Raw genomic sequence first — 21,045 nt, forward strand, 5'->3', positions numbered from 1 at the left:
GTCTTACTGGGTTTATATTCAGGGTGTTTTCTTCAAGACAAAAGTCATAATAATACAACAGAAAACACATAATTAAGTCCCAAGTTTATGAAAATAGAGTAATAGTTTTACAAGAAATACACATTAAATTTACATTAAATTTAAAGTAAAATTTTATGAAACTATAAAAAAATGGAAACAATTATATACATTATATATTGTCTATATAGTGCATGAATTAAATTTAAAAATACATTTTATTATTAATAATAATTCTCTCTCTCTCTCTCTCTCTCTCTCTCTCTCTCTCTCTCTCTCTCTCTCTCTCTCTCTCTCTCTATATATATATATATATATATATATATATATATATATATATATATAAATAAATAATTACTTTTAATATTATTATTATTATCATTTTATTATTATTTTTCCAAATGTGGTGTATGAAGACTTTGTGCGCCATGGCTCCTGTGCCATGCTTCACAGGAGAGTGAGGTAGATGCAAATGGTGCAGTACTGCTTGGCGGGGTTGTGGCAGAGAGGGGAACTACAGTACAGTACTGTACCATAATGTATAATGTGGTGCACACTTAAAAATAATAACTTGTGAGCGAAATACGGCATTTATGGACATCAGTCAGCCTTTGTTTGTATCTGCGAAACGTTCACAAGTTGAATGTTTGTAACTAGAGGACTACCTGTAGTTGTAATATTACAAGTGGCTTATTAGTGGCTTAATTTGTCAATAAAAACCAAACCAAAAAACAACAACATTAAATACTAGTGCCTGAACTCAGGCCCAAAAGTAGTACTGTCTATTATTTAATGTGCTTTTCCCCAAAAACACTTCACAATCCAACATATGACAAATCCAATTTGGGCAAAATACTAAATGGCAAATGGAGTGCACTTATTATAGCACTATATCGTCATCATACGTTTAGAAAGCCAGCGTATCACTCCATGGAAATGAATTTTAACCTGAAGTATCCCGTGTCGTACCCTGGCCAGCGGCAGAAGCCAGGATGCTGTGTTATCTTCGGTCTCATTTTAAATCCATCCGCGTTGTATTGCACTAGCCTGTAGCCTCGTCCTAGCTAGCTAGCGCTAAGCTATTTCATCGCTCAAGTCCAGCCAGCGTCCGCACGTTTGCAAACTCCCTTTTGTTTGTTGCTCGGACAGCATGAGAGGCCAACAGAGGAGAAATGTCTGTGAAGGGAGAGCTTTTATAGGCTGACAAATAAAGTATATTACTGACTTAAGATTGATTTCCAGAATGCTAAACTGAACGGATCTATTTCCCAGGCAACCCGGAACCTACCATGCAGTGGTTTCTGGACGACAAAGCGGTGACGGAGGACAAATTCATCAAGACCAAGATCTATGATGTGACCGAGCGCGAGTATCACGGCTGTCTGCAGCTGGACAGCCCCACGCACCTCAACAACGGCCTCTACACGCTGGTGGCCAAGAACAAGTACGGGATAGACCAGAAGCGGGTCGAGGCCCACTTCATGCATAAACCCTGGGACGGTGAGGACCCACACTTGACAGGTCATTATGGCGCACACCACATTTGAATTCTGCAATATCAAAAACCTTCTTGTTAGGTCTTGTCTTTGATAAACTATTGATGGAACTTTAAAGTCTTTATTTTGAATCTTTTTATTGGACTTGCGCAGGAACTGACAAAGATTCATACTACTATGGTGAGTATACAAATGTTTCCTTCAATAAAATCTATATAAGTGCAAATGAAGAATAGAAGAACAAAAAGTCATACTGCAATACTAAAGTTGGTTCAAGTAAACATTACGAAGTACTGTTGTCAAATGACCTATTTCCTCATGAATTTGCATTTCCCCCGCTGACATTTTCTGAAAATAAATCGATATGTTTATGAGGGAAAAAAAAGTTGTGGTATTCCAAAAGAGAAATAAAGTAGTGGATAATGTTGAAAATAAAGTGACTAAAGTTCTAACTATATGTATTAAAAAAAGCGAAAACATTTAGGACTTTACGATAATTTTAATGATGTCTTTAAATTGTATGTAATTTATGATCATATATATTTTTTAAGGTTAAGTTATATAATATTAGTTGTTATAAGTTGGGCGGCATGACTCCATACCCTGGTGACTTTAATCTTGTAATAGTACAACATTATTTTGAAAAAAATATGAATAAAATATTTTTCAAAATTCTATTGCTTTGCTCATTTATTTTCATGTGTAACTTTTTTTTTTTTTTTACCATTTTCTGTGTGGTTCCTTTTTATTATGATTATTTTTAATTTGGTCCTCAACTTTCTTGCAGCAAAGATGACAATCGACACGAGTGTGTCTTTCCTCCTTATCGTGTTCCATGTTTATTTTTATGTAGCTTTTTATGTCTTTGCATGTTTCCTGTGTGCCATTGTTGTGTTTCTGCCGCTCAACTCCATGATAGATGACATCATTTGTAAGCCGCATGCTAAGGAAAATACTGTTGAAATTTCTTGACGTTTTTCCGTCTAATTTGTTTTTCCTTTCTCTCTCTCTTGCTGCTTCTTAACACCACCTTCTCTTGGCTGCAGACTTCCCCATAGGTAATGCTATAAATACGTTTTTTTTTTTTTGTGCTACCCTAATACGTTGTCTAAAACAAGAGCAAAGTCATATAGTCATCCACTTGTTTAACAACATCTTACCACGAGTTATTTGTGTATCAACAGACGGGCCCACTGCAGACCCACCAGAAGACAGAGTCGCCGTAAGTCCTCAATCAACATTCCATCTGGCCAGTCCGCTGGACATACCTGCTAAGTTCTGCCCAACCCGCAGGTCTACGTGGTGGTGGGCATCGCCGCCGTTGCCTTCTTCGGTTTCCTGATTATGTTGGCTATCCTCAAATTTGGTGGCAACTCCAAGTTTGGAATCAAAGGTAAGACTGCGCTCGTTGTCGTTGTTTGGCAAAGCCACGAGGACATTGTTTTGATGGGAATAATGGATGGTTTTGTGAAGATGCAATATACCAGCTGGCCTGCAGGGGGGCACCAATGAGGTTCTATTTATTGTAAAGTGGGACACCTGCAGAAGTTGTACAATTGGGACCTCTGGAAAATTGAAACCACTTACTTGCAAAATTAAAAAAAAAGATGCATCACCCATGAGACCTCAATTCACTTCTCATTGTATTCTATTTAAATTATACATCAAATGAGTATAATTGTCAACAATATGTTTGTGTGTTGCTGCTCTCATTGGCATAACACAACAAATCAGAAAAAAACAGGCTGTGTGTCCATGAATCCATCCAGTCCTGGTGCTGGTGGCCGCCGGGAAGCCCTTTTCTCTTTATTTTCCTCTCAGCGTTGCTGACGTTCGCTTCAATGACCGTTTGCTTCTTCTAATGTGATCCAGTTTGTAGATTTGACTAATCTTGCTAGCTTGGCTTTCTCATTCTTTGTGAACTAACCATATTTGCTGCGCATAACATGCATGTGCCGTGTTATCTACATGAACTTTTAGAGTTATACGCAAATTATAGGCTTTAAACAATATTTTCAAATAAATAGAATGTGCTGGAGTCTCAGTTGTGACAGTTGAAGTGCAGTATTTTGGCAGAGATTGATTCATAGCTCTCCGGGGAGTAGTGGTCATCGTGACAGATGGGCCATGAGCTCTGCATGTGTTTTTCTTGTTGTGTTTTTCGTCTTTCACCAGTGGCTTACAAATGTGGTCATTCGGAGTGAAAAGGCCTTTTAAGACCTTAAAGCTGCCTCCGTAATGTCGACATTTGTGAGGAGAAAGACATTAGTGCGAGTTGTTCCCACAGGATGTATAGCGCATGTTGTGACGTCATAACTCGGGGGCATCACAATGTTTTATAGACTGGGGGAGGGGTTGGGGTGGGGCGGGGCGGGGGGGATAAACCTCCAGGAGATGCACAAGATATGAGTGAATGTTACACGCAAGCACAAATTTCACAAACAGCAAAATTAAAAGACTGAGAAATTGCTTCTCAGTGTTTATATACAGATTTAACAAGCTACAATACTTGGTAAAAGTTTTAGCCCACTATTTTTAGTACAGGAAGCATATTTATTATTATTATTATTAATTCGTTTTTTTTAATTTTATGAATTAGAGCTATACCTCTGGTTATTGATCCATCCCAACGACGTATAGTGACCCACTGATAAAACAATGTCGATGGCAGAAAGTACAATAAAGCTGCATATCAGACCTGTTGCCATTCATACTCCAAAGTAAGTTAAGGCTTCCTGTAAGTATAACAGTTCAAAAGCAGGGGCGAGAGAAGTCAGGTGGGTCACACCATTTTTTAAACATAATTGTGACATAACCACTGCCACAGGAATAGTACCTAATGTTAAATGAGTAGCTTTCCAGCAGTTATAATCAAAACTGACTGTTATTATACAACATACGGAACCACTGCTTCCAGCGTAGGTGGCAAGTCTATGTTGGGAATGTGTGATGTGAGCGTGCCGGGCCGTGTGTTCTGAACAGATGTGTATGAGAATCACACGCGGGTGCGTGTGTGTGTGTAAACCATTTCACTGCTATTGCTGATGTTTACATTATTCATAAGCGCGACGTTATTGTGCTCCTCTCTCATCAATAACAAATAGGCAACATTTGGTCAGAGTTTTGCTTCTCACAATATGCCCCATTCTTGACACACCTGGATGGCGCTTTTATGCTTGTCGGTAATGTTGTGTGCGCTTGCGAGTTGTTGTGCGAGCGTGTCTTTGAGGCAGATGGTTGCAAAAGTGACATGGACCAAGGTGCAACGCAGCATACTGTGGAACTTCTCAGGTTGAGCACAGTCTGTTCCAGTGCATAGGAAAACAATAATCAGTTTGAATTAGGAAGCAATATGACAATTCCTGATTTTATCTTGAAGCAATTGCATAATGGAAGAAAATCAACATGACTTGATTGGAAGTTGAGCCACATCCAAACCCAAAATTATTATTATTATTTATTATTTTTATTTAATTAAATTTCAATTAAGCACATTTAAATTATTATTATTATTATTATTATTATTATTATATGAACTGTACAAAAATTTTGAAATAGTTGTGGTGGGGGTATACACCATAACTCAACTCAAAATCATGTAATTTCAAGTAGATGATGACATGAGAGTGACAAGACCTAAAAATGATGGCCCCCATGAGCGAGTTTACTTTGACAGCTGTTTTGAATGTTTTTTTTTCCTCTCCAGCGAAAGCTTTGTATATTAGCGTAGACAGCAGCTAATAAAGAAGCCGTTAAAATAATGCATATATGGTCAACGATCAAATGTCCATGCTTGGGATCAAAATATTGTGATGGCGGAGCAAGACGGACATGTGATAGAAAGTAAAGTTGCAGGGCCAACGAGACATATAAATGAAGCGAGAGTGCTAAAGTCGACGTGAAGCGAAGACTTGCCTGTCCACCCGCCATCAATGATTCATCATTAGCGGAGGTTTTGGCTTTCTCCTTGTTTGGAGAAGTTGCACGCCTCCTCCCCTCTCTCTTCCCGACGCACACGCACAAACCTCAGTCTTGATCGATCGATATGACACCCTCAAGGTCAGCCCGACTCCACCGTAGGCCAGAGGTGCTACTGAGCATGCTCGGCACAACCGCCTCCTCCCTCTCTTGCTTTCCCAGCAGACAAGTTATGACCAGCTATGGTTTGTCGATCGCAATGGCCTTGCCGCATAAGTGGATAAAGTTATGCTATCCAGACATCCATTTTCAATAGCGCTTATCCTTATGCAGGTTGCGGGTGAGCTGGAGTATCTCAGTTGCGGGTCAAAATTTGGATTTAAGCCTTTGAATAGCTTACGTCTACTACGCAGGCTAGCTCAGTGCAACTAAGGCCACAACCAGCTAGCTAGCAACAAACGTCACTGGCTAATATTGGCAAAAAAAAAAAAACATTGCAGACTCACTCCTGAGTCAGCAATTGTCACCTCCATGGCAGCAAATAAAAACACATCTGACAAGTATTGTTCTCACAAAGGGATAACGAGAAAAGACGGAGGAGCTATGCTAATTGCTAAGCTCACCTAAGACTGACACAGCCAGCACGATAAATTTAGTGCCTGTAGTGATGGAGTCCATTTTTCACTGACATCTGGCTGGAACCGCATTAACACGGAGAACATCCAACATTGAACAGCAAAATAGCAGGCAAATTAGTAAGTGCTAAACAGAACGCCCCACGTCAGCTGGGAGGAATGACCTATAGGGTTAAAAATATATTAGTAATTAGTTCAGAAAATGAATAAGTAATATACATGTAGCATAAAATATTCAATCCGTCAATAGGTGAGTATGAATGGTTATTGTTCTGTTTATATGTGCCTTGTGATTGGCTAGCAACCAGTCCAGGGTGTACCCCACCTCACATCTGAAGTCGGCTGGGATAGGTTCCTGCATAACTGCGTCGCTAATGAGGATAAGCGGTATAGAAAATGGATGGATGGGAGTAAGGGATGGGGGGGGGGGTCATTTAAAATGTCCACTACCAACCAAAATAGAAGACCTCTTGTGTGTTTTGGGGCCTGGCTTCTTCAGACTTCTTTGTGGTTCTGCTCATGAAACATTACTCCTCCCCACCTAATGTTGTGTTCCTAAGGAAAACTGGCCACACGCCAGGAATATTTGGTGACTATTTACTGTAATGCCAAAGTCGTCAAAATAGCAATCAAATTAATTTAAATTCATGATGTGAGTCTATCTACTGCGGTATTTGTGCTAGGAGACGGAGGCACTCATCATCATCATCAACCCCCCCCCCCCCCCCCCCCCGCGTAAAGTGTAACGCGGGGGCGTTCAAAGTACCGCCAGCGTAAATGTCGACTCTGCCAGACGACGTCCGGTTGCGTCAACGAGCCTTTTCCCCTCCGGCGGGCTGGTGAACGTGTCTTCGATAAGGTGCGATGATAATGAGGCTTTAGCTATCGATCAAGATCGTGTTGCGCAACATGCATTGTAGCCGAGACACACGCACACAAACGGCACTAGGCTGCTTCTCTGAATGTGGATAAGCGTTGGCAGAGATGAGTGCCAATATCATTTAGTGTGGCTGTTTGTTTTTGTGCAGCAGATTTGTAGGCCAATGGCAAGCAGTGTGTGTGCGTGTGTGTGTGTGTGTTCTGTTATGGCGGCAGCAGCAGTACTGAGTGATTGGAGACAGCACTCTACCAGATAGAGGTTTATTGATCGATCGATTGATTGCATGCCCGTCAGGATGTGTCTCTCATCTTGGCCACGCCTCCTCGCCATTGGCGAACGCTAAGTAAGCATCTCTGCTTGTGTGTGTGTGCGTGTGTTAGTGTCAAGGAGCATGAATGAGTGACAGGCGGAAGATAAGTGTTGAAAGATGGAGACTTAATGAAGTAAAATAGAAGTGATAGAGGGCAAACAATGCATTATTTACCTTTTTATTTTTTATTTTTTTTACTTCCTGCACGTACATGAGGGACACGACCTGAAAGACTTCCGAGAACTGTCACTTGGATTTACCTCTCGTCGCTTTGTTCGTGGTTTGATGCCAAGTGGATGATGCAGCCTGGTATTTGTTTTGCCTTCCACTGACATCATCAGCTAACTGAAAGGATGCTGGCGGGATAAGAAAATGCAACTTATAAGGCAATGGAAGTGGCATATGGTGGTCAGAATGACAACAAAAGAATATTGTTGTTTATATCATCATCATCACAATAACTCCGTGGGAACGCAACTAGTTCTTCGACTTCTGATACCACAACATTTTCTCACAAAAAAGAATACCAATCAATCATACTTATTTGTTCTGCAAAGCTTGCTGATTAGCTGATCATTATATTCAGCTGTGCTGCAGGAGGGAAACATGTAAAAAAAGGTTGGCTCTAAAGGACCAAATATAGATACATTTAACTCATTCACTGCCATTGACGGCTATAGACGTCAAACATTCATTTGAACTATTTCTATTAGTTAAATTTGTTTTCCACTTTTGCTAACAAGAGTAGAAAAACCTAGATTTTTTTTATTGTACATTCAGAACAGATAGAAAATTTGTGATTAATCGTAAGTTAACTAGTGAAGTCAGGTGATTAATCACAATTAAAAAAAATGTATCGTCTGACGCCTAATAAAAAAAAAGAAGAAGTGTATTCATAATTAATCTCATGACTTCAATAGTCACGATTAATCACACATTTTATATCTGTTATAAATGTACAATCATTTATTTCTAGATTTTCATAAAAAAGGAAATGAAATGAAAAAAAAAGTTAAACTGAGAGAAATTGTTCACATGAATTTTTGACGTCTATAGTCGTCAATGGCAATGAATGAGTTCAAATCCAAAGTACAATTTCCAATACACATTTCCAGGCTTCCCTGACACCTTTGTGCACTCCCGGAACTTTCCAGGATCCTCAACCATCTTGATGTTGTCCACGTCTTCCCCTTGATGATCCCTTTGATATTGGGAAAGTTAAAAAACAAACAAAACAACATATGGCGCAGGTCGGTTGAATAGGAGGTTGGAGCTTGGATATGTTCTTCTCAACCAGGAACTGTCAGATGCTCAGGGCGTTGTAGGTAGGCGTATTGACCTGGTGAAACAGCCACGAGTTGACCTTTGCCTCGTTTTACTCACTGGATTGATCCAACGTCGCAGGATATTTTTTATAGATGTGGAAACACACCTCATGAATTGAAACTAATTAAAAACTCTTGTATAAAAAAAATTATGACCTTTCTCTAAATTGTTCAATGAATTTTGACATCCATTCATTATCTCAAGGGCCGAGCCTTCCCCATGTGAAATTAGGCAACCCCTCAAAAAGAAGCCTGCAGACTTTGTGCAGCATTGACTTGGTCACCTTCCGCTGCCTCGTAGCATGCAGTTGCCACGGCAACCCCACACCATTGTCGAAAAGGAAATCATTATCGCAAGCCGAGTGAATCATTGCCTTCAGACGCACAGACATGAAGCGTCACCTGGGGAGGACCCGGGTGCCAACGAAGGACGTCAAAGCCCCTGCGTTCATCACTGAGGATCCCTCGGCCGTGTTTGCACTTCTCGGTTATCCAGTGAGTCATTGCAGGGAACAAATATTATTCACTCCTTCTATTTACGACTGGCAACCAGGCATCAGCGTAAATAAAACAATTTGTATTTTCCTACTGTCAATGCGGGAAGGGCAGCGCATTCGAAGGCAAATCTGTTTTATATTACTTGGGAATATTTACGAGCTTCGCTCACTCCAAGGCAAACAACAAGCAGATGCTCACCTGCTCTCAACCCCAAATGGATCATCTGTAATGTCCCACTATGAAGAAATAACTTCTCTGGAACATAAAAATATTTTTTTTACCGCGGAATAATTGTACTCAGACCAGAATTCTGCTCAAATATGACCCGTGAGATGCAAGGCATGTATCATCAACATCATCATGCACCTCAGATTGTTACTTTACAGTCTGTCTAAAATTTCGTCCTTAAAGGGGAAGTTAACTTAAAAATGTTCTTTACAATAATATGTTCGATGTGGCCCGCATAGAACATATTTACTAAAAGTAATGACAGGTTGGACATTTGGCTAATGTTAGCATTTTATAAGAATATGGTGGACCTTTATTTAGTACCATGATTCAGTAAAAAGATGTTAAACGAATAGATTTAAAATATCTAAAAGCTTTATTTGTCTTATTACTACCCCCGCTATTAACCCCCCCTAAATTTGATACCATTGCATTCAATTCTATATGAAATTATATTTCACTGTGACAGAGTGGACATGTAAGCTTGAAAGTAGTCGACAACTCAAATTTAATAAAAAGAAAATAATAATAAATATAATTATAAATAAATGTATTCCTCCACTATTCACTGTTTCAGCATCCATTTAAGAACTGCAAAATGTCACTCAACAACATTTTTCATTTTTATTATCTCACAATAGTTTGGTTTCCATACACCCATTTTTTGGGGGGATTTTTCAAGAAATACGGAAATAAAACTGAATGGAAACGCTAGAAATTTGAAAAAGGGCCCAAAATTCGCAAAAAAGTTTTTACGCTGGGGGTATTTTGAAGCGTATCGTAAAAAGGAAAATGCTAATTTTGGCTATGGAAACACTTTTGGCGAATAACCACAGGCAAGACCGGATACACGTCTCACGTTTTGACCGAATATTACGTCACACGTACGTTTGTAGTCCCAAAGCAATGTCGGACAATTAAGTAAATGTTTTGGGGGACGACGAAACAGACATCTTTATGGAATTCATTAAAGAAGCAGATATTAATGCTATTTTGGATGGAAAACAGAAAAGAAACTCTACGGTTTATCATGAATTACAAAAGCTTCCTGGTCTTCTTCTTCTTCTTCTTTTAAATTACTGGAGGATCACATCTCTATGGTGTATACCGCCACCTACAGCAGCGGAGTCCCTTCTCAATATTTACAAAAGAAGAACAGATGGAAACGGGCATAAGTCGTATGTCCGTTTTGCGCATTTTCAGTAAATTTGCTTAAAAAAATCCTAAACAATTGGAATGGAAACCTGACTAATGAGAGGATGGACAGCAATTTCACCGACAAATGTAATATGTTCAGTATGAAAAAAGAGTATACTTGATAAATAAAAAAACAAACATAAAAAAAATAGTATATTTAGTATAATTTAACCACATATACATACTGTAGTTGCAGAGCAATTTGTGGGAAATGTCACATTCATCCAATGAAAAACAAAATGAAGGAAACACATTTCAAGAGACTTACAGTCCTATGATTGTACCGATACCCCAAATGTTTAACCACTTTTAAATTAATAGGACCTCATAGTTTTAATGATCTGATACATTATCATGATGATTGAGTTATTCTGATTGGGACACCAAAGGTACTTTATAGTATTGACCCATTTCACAGATGTTATTAAGACACATGGGCACTGTTTGAAATTGTGGAAAAGGGATTGGGGGGCGGGGGGGGGGGGGGGGGTGTCTACTACTTAGTTTTACAGTTTTTGTTTATTACATGCTGCTGTGTGACAAACGACCGATCTCAAATCAATGTGGTTCGAGGAGGAACTTGAAGTGACTTACCATTCAAGTTTTCCAAGTTGAGGTCTGAAATTTCAGAATTCCCAGTCAGTGTTTTTTGTATGCCTTGTTAACTTGTAAACATTTTTTTCCGCCCTTATGTTTTCACCGAAGTGTACTGACAAAGGTGGCGTCAGTTAGTTGCGGGGAGCAAGTTGTTGTTTTTGGCTCGTCTCACCGTGTCCTTTATCACCAAGTGTCAGCCGCCTGGAGTTGTTTTCTTCCTTGCGTTCTCTTCCTGACAGACGTGTCAGCCATTACTTTACGTCGCCTCCACTTCATTTCCACAGCACATGCTCCTTAATTGCACATTGAGCAGACACTGCTGTGGAATTGTTTTTCGCCTAAAAATCTGCATACTGGAAATATCATTGGTGCGTTCCTATTATCGAAATATGTCACAGCAATGAATGCAGTCATTGATATCTCTTTGCAAGTTTTATGTTGCATGTTGGTGTTTCTTTTAAATGTCCGGAAACGGAGGAAAATACAGCACCGTCAAATATGAATCTTATTATCTTTTTGTTCATACTTTGAATTCACCTGCTCATAAATTATTTAGCCGTAATGAAGATTTAATGGTTTGCTTGGTGCTTCACAACAAAACATATTTGCACCGGAGGAGGCACTTTGTCCTTGCAGAATCTTTGTAAAACAATTACAGAAGAGTGTGCGTGGGTGGCGTCACTTGGCTCCAGCAACTCTTTACTTTAGTGCTTGACAAAACTGTTTGTGTGTGGAGGACGGTGGCAAAATAGGAGTCGCTTTTATTGGCACGTCGTCGCTTGGAATTAAACTGAAGGGCTTGACGAGATGATAACGCTACTACAGGCAACGTTGGTTCTCACCTTCAAAAAGCATTTCTGATTCAAATCCGTGATATTTGGTGCTTACATTTAATAACTGTACATGCAATAGCGTGTTCTAAAAGTGTCAAAGGACATCAACCTCTAGTTTAATGGAAAATGTTCAAACATACCACGTGCGTACTTTATAACGCTCTACCTTTTTTCTCACACAAACATACAGCAGTAGCTAGCATGAGATGCTAACGTAGCAGTCTACATCATTACACAGAGAGCTTTCTTGTCAAAACATATGGACTCAAATACACAACAGCTGTGACAGAAGATCGAGATCAATGTCACAAAAAGCTTTTCAGTACCGGGTCCAGCTAAGAGTTCTTTCAAGTCAACAGGAATTAGAACAAAAACAGGAGGTAGTTACCAGGATAAATCCAGTAATGGTGCCTAATACTGGTTAACAGATCAACACTTTACAAGACTTTTAAGGCATACCATTTTTGCTTGATTTACTACGATAGCGTATTAGGGCCATGTATAAACTATGTTTTTAGAGTGGGCGGCAGTATACTGAGAAAAAAAACTAAATGCTCTAAGAGAAAAAACTTGAACATTTGCGACATTATAAAGTGGAAAATTTGCCACTTTATAATGTGACTTTTCCTCCAAAAAAGGCCAAGTTTCTTGCAGTGCCTGTTCAAAGTGTGAATACTTAATATGATATGGTTAATCTCTGCTAAAGCAATTACTATTTCATTATTTTAAAACCCAACCGAAAAGTATAATTAAACGAATAAAGTATAAAGTCAAAAGTAAAGTATAACTTAACGAGTTCTTCTACCGTAGGTATTTTTGCGCAGTTGGGAATTGTGACTCGGCACAAACATCAGTCGGCAATGTGTATTTCTTGCAAGTTTTTTTCCTCGCAGAAATGCAAATTTATTTCTCAGAAATTTGTGAGTTTGTTTTCTCGCAAATATGCCACTTTGTAATGTCGCAAATGTGTGCGTTTATTTTTCCGTAAATTTCAGAATTTTTTCTCAGAATACATATATATATATATATATATATATATATATATATAAATGGCCCTAATATGCCGTCATAATTTACAAATGTGATGGTTGAAATGTTTGCGTTTTTTTTAAGCAAATTTCTTCTTTTAGTCAGAGGTTCTTTTTTGCTATGAATTTCTCGTTTGAAGTGCATTTGTAACTTGAGAGGTGTCACTTCTCCCACCTGGTGCCGCCTCTGTCGGAAACTGTCAAGCTGGCGTTAATCCTCCAAGCCGGGTGCCTGGTATCGGACTGCAAATTGGCAGGAAAGTCTACCAAAAAAACAAACAAACATGCGGCGCAGTCGCAAGTGGGAAGACTGTAAAGTGACGTTCCGCTGTGTGTCTGTGCGTATATTAGAGTGACGTTGATGGGCTTTGTCGTGGCAACCGTGTTAAAAGGTCACCTCACCCCGGCTGTGAGTAAATTGTTTTTTTGTTTTTTTTGTATTAAACAAACACGCTCTTGACTGTGACACCGCTCTGCTGTGAATTTGTCAAACACGCTCAGAGCGACGTTGACCTTTGCTGAATAATTGACGCCTAAATATACTTGACATTATCACTCACTTGCAGTGACGCTTGCTGCTTGTTCTTCCTTATCTCTGTACAGCGCCGCCGCTGCAACAGTCGCGGGGAAGAGGTCATTTAGGTTGCGTAGTTGTGAGAGTTTGAGATGATGTGTTTATCATTAGATTTCCCGTAGCAGTGCCGTAGATGGGTGTGGCAAATTTGCATTTGTTTTTCCTTCACAAAATAATCCTAACACACTAACACTAAACATTAACCTAAGCCTAACTCTAATCCCAATTGGGTTTCAGCATCTACAAAAAAAAAAATCACAGGGTGTCTACAGTTTACGGTGTTCACGACGTGCACGCCGTCGTAACTGCCACGAATACAGCCGCGCACAGCCGATGGACTCAATACATCCTCTTTAGGACCCCTCAGCTGTCCAACAAAGCGCCTGATGTAAATTAGGCGCAAAACGACCCCTTAGCTTGGCTGAAAAGACACGCTCTATTATCGCTATACTTCCTGTTTTTCATCGGATTGTTTTCTGTTTATGTTTTATGTTATCGTATTTTTCCGACTATAAGGCACATTTGAAATACTTTAGTTTCCTCAAAAATCCTTATGAATGGATATCAGCATTTCAGTTCGTCATCGTTTATTCAAATTCCTTCTTATTTATTTTCACCATATGGCCCAAAACATACGGTACTTTAAATCTGTCTACAAATGCTTACATGCTAGCAAAGATACAATCTTAATAGGGCTTAAATATAGAATTGAAGTTGAATAAAGTTTGACTTATTTGCTGTACCTGTTTGTTTCCCTTAATGTGCAGTAATATACCTATAACCCAGTGTGCCCTATATATTGACATAAAAAAAATAATAAGTTCATTCAGACTTTGCCTTGTGATCCGGTGCATTTTATAGTCTGAGAAATATGGTAAATTATTGTCATATAAATATTTACTGTAAATATGTCAGGTTAGCGTGATAGACGCTTTTAGTTTCGGACTTACAAAATCGGGTTACGTTGCCACCGTAGGAACGTAACTGCATCGTAAACCTGGCACTCCCTGAATTCAAATAAAAACGCTATTAACTGAAACCCTTTCCCACTCCATGGAACCTTATGCAAATAACAAATACTAATACGTATAGAATAGACTCAGCAGCACTGACCTCACAACTAATTATTATGATTATCATCATTAAATGTATTTCTGTTCCTATTCATACTTCTGTTCATTTTGTTGTTGTTTCCATTCAGGATGTGTGAACATCCCAGTGGAGGTGATCTCACACTAAAGGACGCGGACACACACGAGGCTAAAAGAAAGACTGAAAGAATTCTTGTTTGCGCATGGGAGGCGGGGCACAGAACTTCAAATATATATACAAATATCGACTCAACAACAACACACTCAAACCTTTGCGACTTTGTCCGCCTCAGTAACCAATCGTAGAGAAGCTCGAAACCTAAAGGCTTCCCCCCCCCCGCTGAATGCATTATTCACATCGGATCGGTAAAGATGGCCATTAACCTACATCTGCTTCCATACACCATCATCACACACCCACTACATTCCACCAGTCCATTGCCATTTTCTCCACCGGTGCCAGCGAACGCTACTATACACTTTTAATCTAATACAGATTTTAAACCGATTTTTACGGTGACTGTCCACATTTTGTATCAGCTTTTTATGTGTCTGTTACAGCTCTGATCGTTTCAATACGCGTGCTAATCCAGCCATCTGAAATAGTAGAAGTTGTAGTCAACCAGTAAATCTGGATGACGGTGTCGTCTCCAACTGCTGGATGGCCATCAAATGAGTTCTGCAGGTTCTCGGCATACACTTGTGCCAGTCAAAACATCTTGAGCATCCGCTTCAAATCAGCATCTCCGCCCCAGCAGACTTGCCAGCAAGTCTGCTGGAGTCAACATTTGTTCCGCCTGTAAATCAACAAAAAATAAATAAAAAATTTAAAGTACACAAATCCCACACGTTTATACTTTTTCTGTAAACGTTAATCTTAGCTGTAGGATGACAACTGTGTATGTCGTAAAACTGTTTTTCTTCTAAATACGCAGTTATTAGACTTTCATGGACTTAAACTATTATTTGAGCCATCCCAAACAATTCCGCTTGATAAAAACGACACGTTGTCAACAAATCATTGTATTAATATTTTACATTGTTATTAGCATAGACTCGGATCAGTGAAAGGAAAAAAAACCGTTTGTTAATGTTTCTGTACTTTCCACTGCAGAGTTTCTACTTGTTGTTGACTGACTGAAACGCAGACGGAGGCAGATGCGAGGGGAATATTTGATTCCGAGGGTTGCGGTGTTAAGATCTTGTTTATCCTCAAGGCACAGGAAGCCAGGCGGCAAATAATCCATCTGCTAAAGTGCTAATTAAGCCCAAAAAACTAATCACATCCCAAACTTATGATACCTAATATTTGAGCAATAGAAAGGTGATTTAAATAGATTCAATTATACTGAAAATGACAAATGATGTCATTATGTTAGTGGGTGTGTATGAGAAGACATCAGTTTTTTTCTTTTTTTACATGCAGAAATATGATCAGCCTGCAGTCGTCAGTAACTTGAATGTATTTTTTCTTTTTTTGTGTGTCAATGTCAGACTTGTTCTCACTAGAACTCGGTAGAATGTCTGTTAAATAGTTGGTGCCCTGTAATAAGTAACAAGGCAACTGATTGTAATGTCACACTTACCGTATCTGCTGTTTGTGGAGTATGTTTTTTGTTGGATATCCTCAGAATTCTTCTTCGATTTTGTGGCTGTGATTTTCAACAGATTTTTGGCAGATTCCACAGTTTTAGTTGGCAAAACAACACAAACAAATGCCACTCAAAGATTTGGACTTGTTGACAGTGAACACGGTTTAGCCACATTTACGCCAGCCAGCGCATCTTAGTTTTATAATGTCAAAACTATAATCTTGTAAAGGACCTCTGTAACATAAAAACAGACAAATAAAGTGTATGCTATCATACTAATTACACAACTATCACAAATATATCCATCAGTGGAAATGAGGAATGGGGGAAATGAGCTTTTAGCATTCCCGCGCCATTTCTCTAGAAATTGCACTTAGACGAGTTCATTAAGTAACTGTTGTTTTGCAAATAGTTTAAATTTTTGAACGTTCTGAATTCCCATTACTATCAATCAATTCCACAGAATTACTAATCAGTCATTGATTGTTTCCATCCGTAGAGGAAACACAATCCACTTAAAACTGTTGCAAGCTAAACTGAATTCAACTAAAACAAACCTATTAGGGAAAAAGTCTACTACAAAAAAAAAAATTCCCCACAGCTATAAGATCATTATTTTATTTTCTATACTTTAACTCTTGTTTTGTAATTCCTTATTTGCACATAATTGTACATATTATAATGCTAACATTTGCAAATATGAGATTCTGAAAGCTTGTGTGTGTGTGTGTTTAAAAAAAAAGAAGAAGTTTTATCTTTGTTTGTCCTTTTTGTTTTATTGGTTCCTGACCGTGTCTCATTTGATATCAGCAGTAGTATGGCAGTCGTGTCATTCTCCTGGAAAAGCAAGCGACATTTGAGGGTTTCAAGGACTTTTGTGGCCCTGGAGCGCCTTCATAAACTGCAGATTGCGCCTTTTAAAGCTGCCTTCAAGGGGCTTTTAGCTGCTTTTTTGAATCATATTCCTTCCTTTGCAGGCATTTCTTTCAATAAAGGCAAATAAAAGTTTATTGGTGTAGTGCGTGCATGTGTGTACATTTATATTCATTGGTGCAGTCTGAACACTTTGTACCCACGGCGCCTTTCTTCACTTTCACCAAATTCACAAGAAAACGCTGCGGCAACAACGTGCAGTGATCGACTACCCGACCTCACCTGTTTGCTTACAAATGCCGTTGCCATCGGCGACGGGTGCACAATCTGCCTCAGGCTGACACAGAGTCTGTTGATAATGCTGTCGAGGGTGTGTGTTAGGTTACGTTCTGCCCTGCGAACTTGCGAGTCAAGAGTTAAGGCATGCATACCCATAGTTGCGAGGACTTGAAGGAATTGCTTGGCTTGGGAATTTCATTTTAAAACAAAAAGGTGTTAAGTGTCATATCAGAGGTCAGTGCTGACTGGTGCATTAGTGGTGTGCAGTGTTATTGCAGTTGCTTGCGGCAAAGGAAATGTGTCTTTTGGGTGTTGTAATGGTTGATGCAGCGGTTGTGTGGGTTTCCTCTTGTTGCCCCTCAGCAATAACATAAGTGGTCTCTATATAATTCTCTATTACTTGGTTTTTGTTCCAGGCAGGTCAGGATGGTTGAGTTCAGTATGGTATGCATTTTCACTGCCAGGGTACGAACTTGGATCATTTTCCACCTCAAAATAGAACAGCTGTGTTGTTTCTAGCCACCTATCGACTATTATTGTATCAGCTAAGCGCATTTGGAACCCCGGCTGACCAGGCGCTAAATATAGTAACTCGTATTAGGGGGGGAACTTATGCTAGGTTTTAGCGTCACCCAAGAAGGAGGAATCGAATGGAAGGAGCCCTGGAATGTGGGCTGAATATAAAAAAATATATATATATAATCACATGGCTCAAACAGAGGGAAGAAAGAGAGCGAGGAGGATGTGGGAGAAAAAACAAACAAACAAACAAACAAGAGGGTGACTCAAGAAAGTGGGGTGGTGGAGATGTGAGAGATGATAGAGTGGAAAATGAAATCAGGAATGGAGAGGAGGAAATGGCTATTTTTCACCAGCGGGGGTGTGAAGCAGAGAAAATGTGAGGAGGCCGATTCATGAGGTTATTATCTAACTGCAATGCCGAGGAGCCCCCATCCTACCACTGATGCCAAATTTACCATTTGGCAATCGTCGGTTCGGGATGATATCTGTCAAACATGTATCCCAAAGAAAGGATTCAAAATCAAAACATTGATGTGGGAAGGCCAAAATCATAAACATGTAACCATCCTGTTTATGCAGAGCGTCACAACAAAACAGGTTAGCGGTGTGTGTGCTGCGACACGTAGCATACTGTAACTAACTACTTGGCTAATGACAGTCACAGTTTATTGCTGGCGTGTTTGAATATAAGTTAAATATTCATATTTTATCTTAAATATATAAATTATATGGTCATCTTTGGTAACTATTGAGAAGATCTTGTGAGAAAAAAAAGACATTTCAATATTTCTAGGTGCTTGTGATAATGTGTGATCGGTTTATTTAAACTACACAGAATGAATATCATTATCGCCCATACTTTGATAATTCAGCGTCAAATATAAATATTGCTGCTGTCTCCGCCATCTTTTATGTGATTATTTTCACATTTGATTGAATTGAAGATTTTATGTTGTGATTATTGCGTTATTGCGCTAGGTCATGCTATTTTTGTGTGAAATATTGTATAGATAAAGTGAGGACAAAATTGGATCCAAAAATCTACATACACATTAGTACAGTTGGTGATCGTAATTTATCATGACAGCAATTGACTACTGTAGAAGGTCTATTTGGTACAGTGCACACCTCCACCAAGGCAGTCTTTTCCTCTGTCTGGTCTCTCCCACATCCTTCCACCCTGGTTGGGATCAATACTTTACTTCCTGTCTTCAGTCCACTTTGGTGACAGCAGTTTAGCTACCACTGGGTTCATGTTACCGCGTGTGGTTGTGTAGCGTGTGTGCATTTTGAGGAGAGTTTAAGGGGTCGCAAAGGCCTTTTTAAAGGCTGAAGTGTCTACTCCTCATCCTCCACATCCTCCGGGTGGGTTTTAGCGAAGGTATTAACTTTCATGCTGCATCAATGTTTGTTTTTTTGTCAACCCGTTATGGTTGGTTTGATAAGTTAGCTAGATGCTAAGATGAGACAACGCAGCAAACCAGCCAATGTCTGAATTGTTGACTGATTTGAGGAGGGGTAAGTCAGAACATTGTAAAAAATTTTTGAGTTTGTTAACATTTTCAAGAAAACCTCACTTTGAACATTAAGCATTAAACACAGCTACACTGGTTTAAAAGTACTTCTGACTGTGTTTCAGTACAGTATCTGTATTCGTTTATGTTGGTAGGTTTCCTTTATTTTTCAAACTGGCATTTATCTGATAGGACATTGCCATTTGAGTCCATCTGTTTGTCCTGTTTGACAAGGAGTGACACTGACTGAAAATGTACATGACTCCGTTAGCTGGCTAACAATCCGTTAGCTAGCTAACAATCAGTTCCAATGTCCTAGAATCAGAATCGGATGAATTGGCCAAGTATGTAAAACACACAAGGAATTTGTCTTCTGTCGTCTGAGTAACATGAAAAATTACAATGACAGAACTGGAAGCATGGCGGTTCGTTACTTAGTGCCCCTAGTTTCTTAGATAGCAAAAATGAAAAACATGATTAGGGGGGGGGGGGGGGGCACATGCTACTTTAAACGAGGGCACAGTATGGACCTGGAAAGAAAATCTGTACATAGTAAAACAGTAATTCCATACATAAAACACATTTCAAAGACTTGCACCTTTGGGAGGGAGTGTGGGGGTACTGGTGGGGGGCTTGACAGAGCAGATTGTGATTGGCCAAATGTAGTCACCAACCCAAAACACTTTGAAGTTATCTTCAATCTTTAAAATCCACCATTATTCGCTAATAACTGTCCTTGTTTCCCCCCCAGGCGTGAGGCATGCTCGGGTCCTTTGAGAGTCTAACTGACAGGCCCTGATGTTCTTAAATCCCACTATAGCCTCTCGACATCTATCGCCCCGGGCAACAGACACCACCAATGTGGCTATATTTTGTCTGTGGCGTACCCGGCGAACCTGAGGCAGATCAATGTAGTCGCTCACAGTCATCATTTCTATCAGGCTCCAGCAAGGGCCATAAAACTTCTTACCCAAAAGCCCCCCGAGGCCTTCACTGCAACACAGACAGCTCCAAATTAAAGACTTTAAAAAAAATGAAGTCGCACTACATAACCTAATGAGCATTGTAGCCGACTCAGTCACACTGCACAATCTAATCAGAACCAATACAAAAGCTGTTTCAAAATGTGGCCTTTACAAAGTGCTTATTTTTAATTGATGTCATGCATTTTCCAAAACCTAAATAATTCCGCCTGCGATTCCCTTCTGGCAATACTCAAATGAATATCAATTGCACTCCCCCTCAAGAAATTGTAGCCACAAAATGTGGGTGTTCAAAATTCCAATAAATAACTATATCTTTTATAAAAAAAAACTGTTTATCACTTTAAAATGTCTTTTTATCATCGCTATTATTCATAGCCTCCCAACAGCGTCTACTATGTGTGAAAAGCCATCTGTTCTTTTTTTTTTACTAAGCAGCTAATTGCATTGTTGAGCACAAACCTCTGATGAAGCAGGCAGCGAGGATGGCATCGTGTTAATTTGACAGTGCGACTGCGAACAAGATGTACTGTGATTAAAGCGCCGCCATCGTCCGACCTCGTTTGACACAACACAGCTGCTCTGTCAGACGATTGTTGCCGTTGTCTACTTTCTTCACTCCAGGAAATTGAATCCCTAAAACTGACATGGATT

General features: G+C 39.4%; 1 protein-coding gene across 3 annotated transcripts in view; it reads left to right on the top strand.

Annotated features, from left to right (window-relative positions):
- ntrk2a (neurotrophic tyrosine kinase, receptor, type 2a) overlaps positions 1-21,045 on the top strand; it is a 72,318-nt gene that overhangs the window by 13,146 nt on the left and 38,127 nt on the right. For 2 of the 3 annotated variants that reach the window (XM_086076127.1, XM_086076128.1), the window contains exons 9-12: positions 1,291-1,539; positions 1,668-1,694; positions 2,699-2,736; positions 2,808-2,907. In XM_086076127.1, coding sequence (XP_085932253.1) covers positions 1,291-1,539; positions 1,668-1,694; positions 2,699-2,736; positions 2,808-2,907 — 414 coding nt within the window. The remainder of the gene's footprint in view (positions 1-1,290; positions 1,540-1,667; positions 1,695-2,698; positions 2,737-2,807; positions 2,908-21,045) is intronic. The other variant, XM_086076129.1, reaches the window with a different exon arrangement.

The sequence above is a fragment of the Leptonotus elevatus genome, chromosome 5 (genome assembly GCF_054856555.1).
Source record: "Leptonotus elevatus isolate MCC_2025b chromosome 5, RoL_Lele_1.0, whole genome shotgun sequence".
NCBI classification, from domain to species: Eukaryota; Metazoa; Chordata; class Actinopteri; order Syngnathiformes; family Syngnathidae; genus Leptonotus; species Leptonotus elevatus.